The following is a 14079-nucleotide window of genomic DNA, read 5'->3' on the forward strand; positions in this document are numbered from 1 at the left end:
TTTGTATGTATGATTTTAGTTACTTTATGTTCTTTGTTGTGTGTGTCTGTTTTCCATTTCTGGTCTTTGTCTCTGGATTATATTCTTTTGATTACCGCTGTAACTTGCATTATTTTGATTCCGCAAGAATCTTGATTCCTTTGATTACTCTTTCATACGAATCTTCATTTAAAATAATTTCTAAATGAAATTATAGTTAATCATAAGAGGAAACAATACTTTTTTTTGTTTTTTTGTTTTTTGTTTTAGTTTTTTTAATCTTGTTTTTTTTTGTGTTAAATTTGTTACTCGTAACATACTAAAACAATGACAAATACAAATAGAAACACGTTGAAAAAAATGTGATCTTTCCACCCATTAATCACCCCGCGCGATTCTTAAGTGGACCGCTACCTACGTACGTTGTTGTGCGCTTTTAAGAAGAAAATCGTTTCGGTATTTTGTTACCCCAATACCTATCCTACCTCAACAACAGAAAATTCTTCAAGGTGTCGGCGATATCATTGAACTTCGATAAGTCGAAAGTTACATTTTTCATGAATGGAACTGAAGGAGGAAGTTATAAAATTGCCTAGGGGCACGAATGGTATTGTGTTATATAGTCATGCTTTTTGTCTGAGTCTGTTGGCCCTTTACATAATACATGTATGAGGGTGAAACTTTTAACGCTCCAGAAGAAAAATAAATTCAAAACAATTACGCCTGTTCAAACACATTTCGTGATTTTTGTCAGCCCTGTTATTACTTACGTCCAAAATGGTAAAATTTGTTATGGTGTACTGGTAAGACAATAGATCTCGCCATTTTCAACACAGAGGCAATTCTCGCCAGTCTGCTCAGCAAAATTTTATTCCTCAGTGAAAATTAGTGTATGATAGCTCATTTGTGAGAGCAAAATATCTACAATCTGTTAGACCTTTTTTCTTAAATTTTTGCATGAAATTGTTTCACAAGATCGTTTGGGATACTCCTACAATGTATTGGAATTCTGTTCCTCCATACTCCAACCTCTTACTCCTGAGCATGTTATTGCATAACCTTCGTTCCGACTTTCTTTGAAATCTGCAGAAGTACAGTAAACTATTTACCATTTAAAACGTTTTATACAGTTTCTTTACCATAACACGGTAGAAGGTGACTAAACTGAAGAAAAACAAATGACCTACCTGATGAGAAAATCCAGCAATTCTGGAAATCCTTTGTAAATGCAGTTAAAATGAATTTCATATTTGGTTCCTAGCTTTTTCAGTGTGTAATTCCGGTTGATAAAATTAGAGATTTTAAACTTTGCAAACCAAACATATCAAATTAACCAACGAATTGCCTTTACCAAGTTTGTTTCGTCAAAAATATATTGTATTGTATTGTTTCCTAGGTATTTAACTAATATTTAGGATTTTTATCGCTCAATTTCCGGTAGGTTAAACTACTTTTATGTAAATAAAAGACTAAAAATATTTTAAAACACATGTTTAGCTAATTCACATTTGTGATGGCTTTCAACGTGTCAGATGCTAGAGGTTAGGATGGCACCAAGTTAGAAAATAGCTTGCCAAACAACCTCTAGCATTGCTGGAGTATGTTTGGGGAGAAGGACTTGCTGGTGAGAACTACTATTTGCCCTGTACGTTTTTTATTGCCCTAATACATTTTCCCAATTGTCATGGTCTGAAATATGTACATGTATGGTCTGACCGGGTCAAAATGCCGGGCAATCATAAAGAACTATGCATTGTCATGGTCTGAGATGTTGAATTGTCCGGTATTAATACTTGTAAGCTGATTACGTCATTTTCATAAACAATTAGTGCCATGTTTTGACCATCCCTATCTTGGAAAAAGCAAAGATTTAATTTGTATTTAATTATCGAATCTAGCAGACATTTCCAAGATTTGTGTACAGAATTGCAGTTACAAAATATACAAGAATGAAACTACAACTGGCTTCTTTAAAACTCTCAATTTTACATGCACAAACCAGATATTGATAGTTTTTCTGCCAAAAGTGTACTGAACCCAGTTGATAATACATTAATGCTCCTATTATAAATTCGTATGCATGTGACTTTTAGTGACCTTAATCCATGCATGTGCTGTAAGGGTCGCTTCTTTAATAACAAATCTGATTGCAAAGCGAAAGTGGTTATTCAATGGCAAGGAAGATCCACGGACTCAAGCCGTAAAAGAAAAAAGTTCAAATATAACGCAAGGATCATTTTGAAATTTATGTATTGTGGTATAATGTGGCTCAAATATGGTCATTATTTATTTGAAAACTAATCATGAAATAGATGAAATGAAATGAAAACAAGACACATGCTTCCGTGTATTTGTTATTGTTGTTTTTTTTTTACCAAAGTTAGAGTATATTTAACCCAGGTAAATGTCCTGTCGGCAATCTTCAGAGGTAATGGCGAAAAATAATTAGATCAGAGCTATTGAAAAAATGTTGTTTTCACAATATTCTGTAGGTATTATTGACATTTATTGCTTCAATGGCATTACTGCAAACTTATTTCATTTTGAATCAGCAAAATTCAGTAGATTAAAAACTGAACAAATTTGGCAGCTAAAGCAGCTTTAAAGAAATCTAGTAAACACTCACTATACATGTATATTCATTAATCAGTGTGCGAGTGACCTTATAATATACGGTATACACAGTGACAGTAAACAATTTGTGGAGTGTGAGCTGGAAAGGGGAGTGATAAAAACTTAAAACTCCTACCCATGTACCTTCTATATTCTTTCTCACTGTCACTTTTTTTATCATTGTCATGGGGTGGACAGAGTTATGTGTACATGTGTATGGTGTTCTTATGTCTGTCTGTTTAGCCCTTTGGATGTTTTGTCATCATAAAAAAATCTGGTTCAATATTTGTGGTAGAAGCTAATTTCTTAAACTTCAGAGTCAGACTTTTTATTGTTATTTTACAGGACTTGGATTTAATATAAAAGGAGGCACTGACTCACCCCATTTAAAAAATGATTATGGTATTTTCATTACAAAGATAAGAGAGAATGGAACAGCATATGCAGATGGAAGGCTAAAAGAAGGAGATAAAATACTTGAGGTTCAGTATCTACAATGTTAAATAATGAATTATACAAACGATGAGATAAAATAATAACCCAAATTATATCACTAAACAAAACATTCATATTAATGATATTTCAATCATTACAATGTATTACAGTTAAGTAAAATACATACATGTATGTAAAATGAAAACATGTAACCATTTGTTTCTAGCACAAGAGGTCTGTCAGCAGAGTATATTATAGTCATACTTAATTTTCCTCAATTCTGGTTCATGTTGAATTAAAACAGTCTGTACCTAAGTGTCATCTTCTTACTATAAAATACATTAAAAGCTGCATGAAATCTTAGCATAACAGCAGTGTATTTCACTTTTTGGCATCTTACCTGAGAGTGAATACCAATACTCATGACAACTATTCCTGAAAATTTTGATTGTCTAAATAGTGATTCAAACAAAAATTGAGTTTTTAGGGTTCAGTGACTTGCTGTGTTTAACTGCATATTGTGATTTTAGGTTTTTGTACCAAAAAAGGTACATGTTTAACATCAATTTTTTAAGTTCAATGACTACATTGATGTATTTGGACAGAGGACAACTTTAAATGGATTGAAAAGTGGGCTTTGTCTGAAACTATCTATTGAGACTGCCATTATATTATAGAAATAGTATTTGTAAATGTAGTTCCTCATTGAAATGGGCCATTAGGTAGGAAGGTCTAGAGCAGATGGAACTTGTCATGACATAAGATTTGCAGATGAATTCCATTACTCGCTCATATGTAGGAATGAACAACTGGTGCCAATGTGAGAAAAGTATATCCCTGTTTACTATGTACAAATGTAGATAACCACAGTGTCTACAAAATGTATGGTCTTTCATCATTTAAAAACATTTCTGTAATGAGAAGACTAGCAGTATTTGTTAATAAACTAATTAAATTATTATAGCTTACCTTATGGTGAAAGAAGACAACACCTCTCAGTACACAAATTCATAACTCATAGAACTGAAATACTTTTATATTTGAACACTATAGTTAAACACCTCCAAATATATAAATATATCTATTAGACATAACAGCACACGTGAGGTCTGGTCTTTTTCCACTTAGTTTTAATTTCTTACCTGAACTGGTCAGTCATTATTTTGAACATATCTTTGTATTGAATATTTATTGTATGTAAATGTGTTTACATGTCCTGTTCATATTTAAAATTTATAGATGTGTTATATTGTCTGCCATTTGTTACTGTGTATGTTACTGTCTGAGTGTGTTAATAAAACTTGAAACTTGGTAGAAACCCATACTGTCAGGAAAATGTAATTATTGATACAATCAAAATTCTATCATGATTAATATTCTAATAGTGTCAATACTTGCCCTAACTGCAGTTGTATCAGTATATTACTTCCTTGTTTCAAGTATATTTACCAAAGACAATTTTCATTACTTAAAATAGAACTGATTTTTTACTGTTTTCATCTGCATCAATATGTAAAATTCAATTTAGAAAAAGAATCTCTTTAATATTGTAAAGTTAATTAAAAGAAAAACTTATGATTTATGATAGCAATAATCAATTTCTTGTACCCATGTTGGCATTTTATTGTTCAAGAGTAATCAAGGGAACCGAGATTCTAGCAGAAATCAAATGAATGTATAATCCAGGGACCAAAACCAGACATGGAAGACAGACAAACACAACAAAGAACATAAAATAACCAAAATAATACATATAAAGTAACAGAAGTAAATGAGCAACTCTGACTCCACTAAAAACTGGGAGCATGGACCAGGTGTACCAGTAGGGTAAGCGTCCTCTGCTTTTTAAGAAATACCTGCTGAGTTGCTCATAAAAGGTACTAAATATTCATGATAAATACATGTCTGTTTGGTACAGATTTTATCTTCCTGCCACAAAGTAGATGGGCATATAATCTAATCCTTGTCTCACCTTCAGTTTCAACAAACAGTATTCTGGACTTTTTCCAGACATTTTCAGATTGAACTAAATTTTGGTATAATTTTTTTTATGAATTGTGGATCAAATTTATATTTGATTTCTGTTTGTTGATATTTAACAGGGCCTTGGAAATTGTTGTTTTATTTTGAAGGCTTTTCTTCATTTTACATTTTTGTGGGTTGGGGCCTTCTTGTGATGGAATAATATATTCAAACAACAATGTATTCAAACAACAATGTTTATTGCAACAAAAACATTGCAACACCTCTGTGGGCGTGCGTGTGGGAAGTTGTGGGTTCAATCCTAAGCCAAGTCGCACCATAAACTTAAAAATTGGTAGTCACTGCTTCATTGCCAGTCACACAGTCTTTTGAGAATAGAGTGATAACTGGTTAGCTCAGGATCTTATTTGTCCAAGTTGGGTGAAATGCCTACATGCAGGCTGTTGCTTCTGTGAGGTTTTGGCTCAGCATGTCGGACTATTACAAAGCAAAGTCTAAACAATTGGTCAAGTGTTCTTGTCCTGAAATGCATAAAATTTCTGCCATAGAACGTTAAACCACAATCAATCAATCCAACAAAAAATGTTAGAATTAATTTGTTTTTCAATTGGTTAAACATACTAATACATTTGTAGTTCAAACTTGATAATATATACAATCATGTACATGTATTTATTGACTTCATTTTTATGAGGGTAACACAGGTAGTCTGTAACTAATCTTCCCTGATGGCCTCATAAAAATCAAACATGAATACAGAAGTATGTTACAATCCTGAATACTGGTACATGATACACAAGTGCATTTTATAAGAAAACATACATGTAATTATATCAGATGCATAAAAAAGTTTTAAGTAATTTTCCTTTAACAATGTACTAAATACTGCTGGTGTTATTCATATACTATGTGAAATTAGTATACACAAAACTGAAGAAATGACTGTAAGTCCTATTTTATTTGTAGGTTAATGGTAAAGATTTAAGAAAAACAACTCACAATGAAGCAGTCCAATGTTTCCGAGAAGCAGGAGGAAACATAATCCTTATAGTACAGCATAATGCAGAATATGTTCTGAAGGTAGTATCATCTGAATGTTCCTTTTTCCTTGTCCTGGAAGTGGGATAATTCTTTCTTTACCAGTTTTTATTTTTTTATGGTTCTTCTAATCAAGCAAGTTGAATTTTAAATATAATACATGTAATTGTTCTTTATACTGGCACCAACAATGGCATAACAAAATTGGTGAATTTCAAACCCTTTCTGAATGACTTGATATTGTAAAACAATGAAATTTTAAACCATTTGTTTACTTTTAATTGTACATGTCATGAACCCTAGAAAAATTGTTTCTACATTTTATCTATTTTTTATTGAAGTACAGTTGAATATTAAGTCTTTCTTGTATATTTGTTTTTTAATTATACTCTCTACAAATGAAGTTTAGGGGGGTATATAGGTTTCACCCTGTCTATCGGCCTGTCTCTCCAAAATATTTTCTTAGCAGCTTGCAGCATTGATATGAAACTTTGTGGGATGTTTTATATCCAAATGGAGATGTGCATACTTTCAGGCATTTATTTTTGGACAAAAATTGTAGAAATGACGGTGGTTGAACTTGGGTGTTTTTCAGCAAAACTTGATCTCATGCGTTGTCCGCAACTCCTCCGTAATGCCTTGCAGAGTTGTTATGAAACTAAATGGGATGTTAGATTACCATATTGGGATGTGCATATAGCCAGAAATTTATGTTTGGGCAAAAATTAGAGAAATTACAGTAGTTAGACTTAAGTATTTTTCCGGAAACTTGTTCCGATACATTGTCTGCAACTTCTCCTTAACGACTTGGCAGGATTGTTGTAAAACTTATGGGGTTTTAGATTGCCATATTTGGATTTGCATATTGTCAGGAATTCATGTTTGGGTAAAGTATAGAAGTGACAACTGTTGGACTTAAGCATTTTCAGCAAAATTAGTCTCATTTGTTGTCCTTAACTTCTCAACAACTTAGGAAATGTTATGAAACTTAATGGGGTGTTAAATTGCCATATTGGGATGTGTATATTGTCAGAAATTTACATTTAAAGTAGATTTGCAGTTATATACTGTCATTTAGTTGTTGACAAAGAAAATAGTTCTGATTGGGGGTTTTAGAAATGGCAACAAAATTGTGTGTCAAAACTGTTTAGTTTTTCCCCAATAAAATTGTGTCCAATATGAATCGTGTGTCTACATTGTCCTCAAATGTACATGGTTCAACAGGCTGTGTGGGTATTAGTTCTGTTAGGGGCAATGTCTAGTTATTATAACTGTACATGTTGTTCAGTTTTATCATTCTCGTTTATCATTCTTGTCTAGAAAAAGTTGAAAGAAAATGGACAAGAAGGATCCTACATACTAAATGAAGTTACAGGAGAACATCCAAAAAGCTCAAGTTCATCATTGTTGTTGACTGTTTTTGGAGTGTCTGTAGTAGTATTGGGTGTTGCTTTTTTTGCTAGGAAGTATGACAAACTTCCTGACATTCCATCAGCAAAACTTCCAGCATGGTTTTCATCCAGACTTTCACATTAAATGAGTGTGTGTTTGTTACAACTGATGACTAATATTATACTAAGTTAGATGAGTTGTACATATTTTAAATGTTCAGTTATGTACCTTGTTCTTAGAAATATTCACCAGTTCCTTATTTTCAAAAAATGAAAATTTAATCACAATAATGAAGTAATTGTTATTATATTTTTAAATGAAGTGTGGTTATTCTCAGTATTATGAAAATAAAATAACTTTTTGTTTACAAATGACAATTTATATTTTGTGCACATGAGTTAAGGTATTAACAAAAGTTCATTGGAATAAAGAGAGATTTTTTTCTATCACATTATTGCATTTTTCCCACATTTTCTTATGGATATTAAGTAGTTTTTCGTGTTATGGAAATATCACCAGAATGTGAAATTAAACATTTATCATATATATATATGAATATATTTTTCATCTCAAGCAATGCTAAAAGCTTTTTATTTTTTTACCTATTTTTGTATCTTATTCATTCTTTCTCATTTGTTTCATTGTATGCATAGCATGAATACAAATATTCTGTTTAATAAAAGCAATCTTTTTAAAACAAGTTTTATGAACAACTTAAATTTATATTTCTTTTATTGGAGACTAAACACTTCAGACCCGATGCCCAATCATTAAGTATTTTTTTTAACAAATCACTTGTTAGGTTTACTGCAGTCTGTTATATGGTAATGTTTGTTACATGTATTAAGTTTTTGTTTTAAAACTTGTTCTTTGTTTTAAGTAGGTTTGAAGACTTAAATCTTTTGTAAAAAAAAAACACTTTGAAAAAAAAATGGTGTAAACCATGATGTTAACTCTGGATCTAATGATATTTTGTGTTGTTTTTTAGTTCACTTCATGGATGGTTCATACACTTCCAGGAATGTTTTGCAGCATACATTTTTTTTCCCCATTTTGAAGTCCTTAATAAGACTAGTTTTCATAAGAGACATTATTTATTAGTTTTATTCTCTGCTCTGTCACTATGAGGATACTATGTGAAAAAAACTTTGACATTTTCATCCTGGTGGGGTTATTATCATTTTGACATGTATAGTATGCCTATTCTCGTTACTTTTGCTTCCTACATAAAAGAACTGTTTCTTAAAAAAATTCTGTTGAACACTATTATAATGACAAGTTTGTTTTAATTTTGTCATTCTGATTCAGTGTTTAGTGATGTTGGTTTTTATACCACCTATGTGGTCATATTATGGTATCATGCTGTAGTTGTAGTCATCCATAGACGTATCCACATCTTCTCAATAACTGGAATATTAGTGTATAGATCTTCATGATATTCCCACAAGGTGCTGTACCACAAAAGGAATTTAGGGATTGATTTTAGGGGTTATGGTTTAGGAATTAGGGGCCAGAAACAAGTAATTTCATGATGTCTGGACACTAACTTGAGTAAATGTGAATGGATCTCTCTTGAAAATTGTACCACAAGGTTTCATACCACTAAAGAAATGCTTGGGTTTGATTATAGAGGTTGTGACTAGAAGGGTTTAGGAATAAGGGGTAAAAAATGGCATTTTCCTGATATCTTGACAATGACTTGACTATAAGGAATTGGATCTCTTTGATATTGTACCACAAGGTGCCATACTACCAAAGGAAGACTGAGGTTGATTTTTGGGGTTATCAGGGGCTGCTCTGGCTTCCAAAATTCTGTCGCCAGAAAAATCGCCAGCTGCCATTTTTTGTCGCCAGTTTTCAGAAATTAGAGCCAAAAAATTATACTTTTTTAAAAAAAGACAGTATTAAGTTCACTGATAAATTATCTTTGTCAATTCATCTAAATAACATTTCCATTCATGACATACATGTACCCAAGATTCACTCTTGATGCATGTATAAAACAGGTTTTTAGCTCTAGTCTGTCACTTTCATATGCATAAAATATTAAGTATTACTCCAGAAACAGGTATTTTACTTCTATCAAAGACTATATTATTATTCTAATACAGTCCCTGATTTTAAAACATGTTCACCTTCGTCCTTTATGATCTAATATATCTAATACAATATAATTTTCTTTCTTTTTTTATGATTTTTAACAAACTTGATTCTTTTTTTCAAGTGATAAAATTTCTATCAAACTACAGTTTGTACCATGGACCATTAATTGTGTCCCTGTTTAATTATCTTGATATCTGAATAGCTTTTCCTTAATTAGATTTTGGGAATCCCCATTCTATTTGTTTACCGGTTTTCCCCTCCAAAAAAGTCATATGGCAAAAGTGTAAGCAAATGTCATCCATGATGGGATAATCATTGTTAATTGGATTTAATTTATTCTGTTATTATGTAAGTCTGTTTCTGAATGTATTACATTGTTAAATAGGGCTGTGAAACGTGCGTGTAGCCACGTGCACATGGCCTTAATTGTGTTTACCTTTGACCAGATGATGAGAGTTTTGATTGGCTCAATAATATATTTACATTTGATTGACACCTCCCATGAGGATATTGTCAGTCCAGTCGCCTGGTCTAATTACCTTTAATTGCCTTAAGTCGTAAATTGGTATCGGTTAACTCTGACCAGGTGTCACACAATTGTTTAATTAGAGAGAATATCCGTTACTGATGAACTTCCTGTCAATTTTAATATAAAAAACCTACATGTAGGCACCAAGAAAATCGCCAACTGGCTATTTTTGTCGCCAGATAAAATAAAAAATCGCAAATTGCGACATTGGCGAAGCCCAGCGCAACCCCTGGGTTATGACATGAACTATTTTGGAATGGGAGGGGGCAGAAACAAGCAGTTACTTGATGTTTGGACATTAAATTGTGTAAATGTGAATGGATCTCTTATAGATTTTACCTTAATGTGTCAATCCATGATAATAAAGGTGGGAATAAATTTGGGGATTATGACTAGAACTGTTTAAGAAGAGGGCCCAAAAAGGGCATGAAACAAGCATTTTCCTGGTGTCTGGACAATGATTTGAGATCTCCTTGAAATCTTATCACCAGGTGCCATACAACAGGAGATAGACAAGGATTGATTGTAGAGTGATTTGTACTGATTAGGAATTAGGACACATCATCCCTGGTCTGATTCATATCCTGTGTCAACCTAATTCAGAGCTGTTTCAGTTAAGGTTGAATAATGTGGCCATACTTAGAATTGATACATGAGTTCTGTATCAGTAGTATGTATTAATTACATTATAATATTTGTCTATGAGGTAGGGTAAAAATATTTGGTTGGAATTGCACAACACACAATATTCAATATAATTGCATATCAACTGTTAATTGATTTTAAACATGTTTATCTTTTGAGGTAATGTGAGGTTTGCACATTGTTACATGTTCAAAAAGGTTTATTAAAATAATGTTACAGATTTTATACTAATATAATTATTGTATACTATGTGGTGGGAAAATTTTTTTTCTTTTTCTACCAACAGCTGAGTAACTAACAAATTTATACAAATAAGAAAGGATCAATATAATAGTTTTTGGGGACTTACATTTATTATTCACTATTTATTACTAGATATATTTTCATAGGTGAAATCAGGGGAAGGTTAGGGTGGCATTAGCCTGTCTCTTTTGAAATTGAAAAGTGTTATATAATTTTTGTCAAAACCTGAATACTCAGAAAGGAAATGTTAAGTTTAATAAATTTATTTAATTGCCTTATTATATCCCCTGCAAACAAAGTTGGGCAGGGGGTATATAGGAATCACCCCATCTGTCTGTCTGTCCGTTCCTATGTCCACATTTCTTTTCATTTCAACTCCTCCTAAATTGCTTAAGGGATTTTTTTGAAATTTCAGGAAAGTTGGGCATCATATGTAAACTCCATGAAGAAATATTGTTACTGTCAAATAATTCCAAATGGAGATAATTGAGCTTAATGGCTTACTGTGAGAGATTCACTTTGTGGGCTTGCTCACAGTATTTATAGTTAACACTGTTAGGTGCATGATATCAAAGACTTGTTCCATGTGGTCTTACGTAAACGAAACTTTGGGTATTCTTTCATAATTTTTCAGTTACGAATATCGGGTCAAATTAAGGAAATGTTTAAATGGAAGTTATTAAGTTCTTTGAACAGTTTCATTTTCTGTCAGAATACTATTTTGTGTCAAACACTTAATCACAATCCAAACTCTAAGCTGTATTAAGCTTATGTTTAATCCATATTGTCCAAACTGTTCAGGGTTAACCACTACAGTTGTATCAAGCTACCCCTTTGAAGCATTTTTTTTAACATGACATAGTTATGTTAAAACTCATGAGAAATGTATTTTCATCATTATTATTGTATTTTTGCTGCAATCAGAAAAATATTTTCATGAATGGGGAATGTGTTAATCATGTCAAAATGAACTTAACTATAAATGAGAAACAGGATAAGTGCATGTATCATTTAAAACAGGATAAGTGCATGTATCATTCAAAAACTTTCTGGATATAAGAACAAAATAACAGAACTAATCAATAAAAAAGTTGATTGAATACACAATTCGACACACTTAATAAAACCAGCCAAGCATTGAAATGAGGACACAATGGGACAATGTTTTGAGTCTAAAGCAAAATATGTTATTATTTGTTATCATTTGTTAACCACAATACATATCTTGGTTACAAAATGAGCCTGTAATTTGTAAATATGTAGCACAATCTGTCATACTCCAATCAATTGTTAATAGATTAACTAATTTACACCTGTCTACGTCATCCATATTATTCCGCCCATATGGGAGGCGCCACACAGGGAACACATTACAGAATTCATATTGGGAATAACATTCCTCGTTAATGAAAATATTTTTCTGATTGCAGTATATATACAATAATAATGTCTTGACTTCACATAAAAGGAATAAACAGATTCAGCATGAAATGGGATAACTGATCAGCACAACCTCACAGTTACCCCTTTTCTTCACCTCATCCTTTTATTCCTTTTATGTGAAATCAAGACACTATTATTGTCTATATATTAGGTAATTGTTTGATTTAATTTTTAAAGTTCTTTTACCACTTTCATACTGTGTCAGTTATGCTGTGTCAAAAATTTCATCACAATTTAAGTATGAGTTGTATAAAGCTTGAATGTTTTTTTGTCCATTTATATTTCAACTGTTCATGGTTCAGTCCCTTTGCATTCTTATTGAGCTGAATCCAGGGATGCATTTATCATTACTTGACTTCGATTTCTGATATAAGTTTGATTGATTATATTTTTGAAGGTAGATGTAATTAAATGTACATATACCTCAACTAGAAAAGGTAGCAGAAAAACTCCACATTTAATATCTACATAACAAGATTCAAATTTATATTCATGTTTAAAAATATATCTTAACATATTTCTCTAAGACCTTTTCACATGTCACATGGGGATTTTCTAAAGTTGGCAGGTATGCATGTGATCATTTTCTGGGACTGAATCTCCAATATTAGGACACTTAGGGTATATGTGCATGTACACTAGGGTTCTAATTGAAAAGTTTCTTTCACAAATATACCATTAAGGATGCCTTTTTATCCCAACATATAATAAACTAAAAAATGCAATATTAAACATTAATACAAGCACACTGTTATTTAAGAAACTGGTGTTATAAATGATGAGTATTTCTTGTCTATACATTCATACTTATATTACAAAGAGAAGAGATACACTATAAATAAAGCATGTTATAAAGTAGATTTATGTACAAATAGATTTTGCTTTGGTTTCTATACAATGTTTCCATTATGACAAACTAAAGTGTAATTGGTCATCTATGATATTGTATTACATATATGAGTGTGCATGTTCCTTTCGTTAGGAGTTGCCTTCTTAAAGTTATGTTGATACCAAATGATTAAAACAAAGGTTATAAAATTCCATCACATCTTAGCCAGTAAGGCTGTATGGTCATTGAAATAATTTGTTCACTGTACAATATTTTTATAATAAGCAGTTGTGATACAATAAAATTGTTTATTACTGAATTCTTTCATTTGTTTTATGCATCCGAAAAGATATCAGGTTAGCTGACACAAATGGTGAATAATAAGGACCCAGTCACTAAAAAGTGGTAGATGCTTTTTAGTGAGCAGTCAGTCCACCCGATTTAATGAAATTGTACCTGGGTTGTTACTTTCTTATGGAATGAGGGTAGACAACCCCAAGATGCTAAATCACTTATCATGTTTTAGTTCCCCATCTTTTATTTTAACCAAGATTTGACATGGTATTAGCAACTAAGCAGATGTTAATATCAAACCCTACTGATGGTCCATACACCAGGCTTAGTTGAGTCAGGGTTGCTCATTAACATGGTATAAGAAACTAAGCAGATGTTTATATCCAACCCTACTGATACACTGGGTCCATACACCAGGCTTAGTTGAGTCAGAGTTGCTCATTGACATGGTATTAGCAACTATGCAGATGTTTATATCCAACCCTACTGATACACCTGGTCCAGGCTTACTTGAGTCAGGTTTGCTCATTGACATAGTACATGTTTTAGCAAC

The 14079-nt window shown here is 32.0% G+C and overlaps 1 protein-coding gene across 1 annotated transcript; it reads left to right on the forward strand.

Annotated features, from left to right (window-relative positions):
• The first annotated feature begins 448 nt into the window (after positions 1 to 448).
• Positions 449 to 13551, forward strand: LOC148624232 (synaptojanin-2-binding protein-like). The gene is made up of 4 exons (XM_088566829.1): positions 449 to 586; positions 2938 to 3074; positions 5977 to 6090; positions 7369 to 13551. Exons 1-4 carry the CDS (start codon positions 541 to 543, stop codon positions 7582 to 7584), a joined length of 513 nt encoding a protein of 170 aa, XP_088422955.1. The 5' UTR covers positions 449 to 540; the 3' UTR covers positions 7585 to 13551.
• The last annotated feature ends 528 nt before the right edge of the window (positions 13552 to 14079 follow it).

The sequence above is a fragment of the Perna viridis genome, chromosome 2, assembly GCF_037379345.1.
Source record: "Perna viridis isolate PV_CMFRI_1.1 ecotype Kerala chromosome 2, ASM3737934v1, whole genome shotgun sequence".
NCBI lineage: Eukaryota > Metazoa > Mollusca > Bivalvia > Mytilida > Mytilidae > Perna > Perna viridis.

What these genes read in the sequence shown, in the direction of transcription:
- LOC148624232 (XM_088566829.1), top strand. Translation starts at nt 541, where the DNA reads ATGGAACTGAAGGAGGAAGTTATAAAATTGCCTAGGGGCACGAATG. An exon ending in ATTGCCTAGGGGCACGAATG is followed by an intron (nt 587 to 2,937) that starts GTATTGTGTTAT and finishes GTTATTTTACAG; the next exon opens with GACTTGGATTTAATATAAAA. An exon ending in AAGGAGATAAAATACTTGAG is followed by an intron (nt 3,075 to 5,976) that starts GTTCAGTATCTA and finishes TTTTATTTGTAG; the next exon opens with GTTAATGGTAAAGATTTAAG.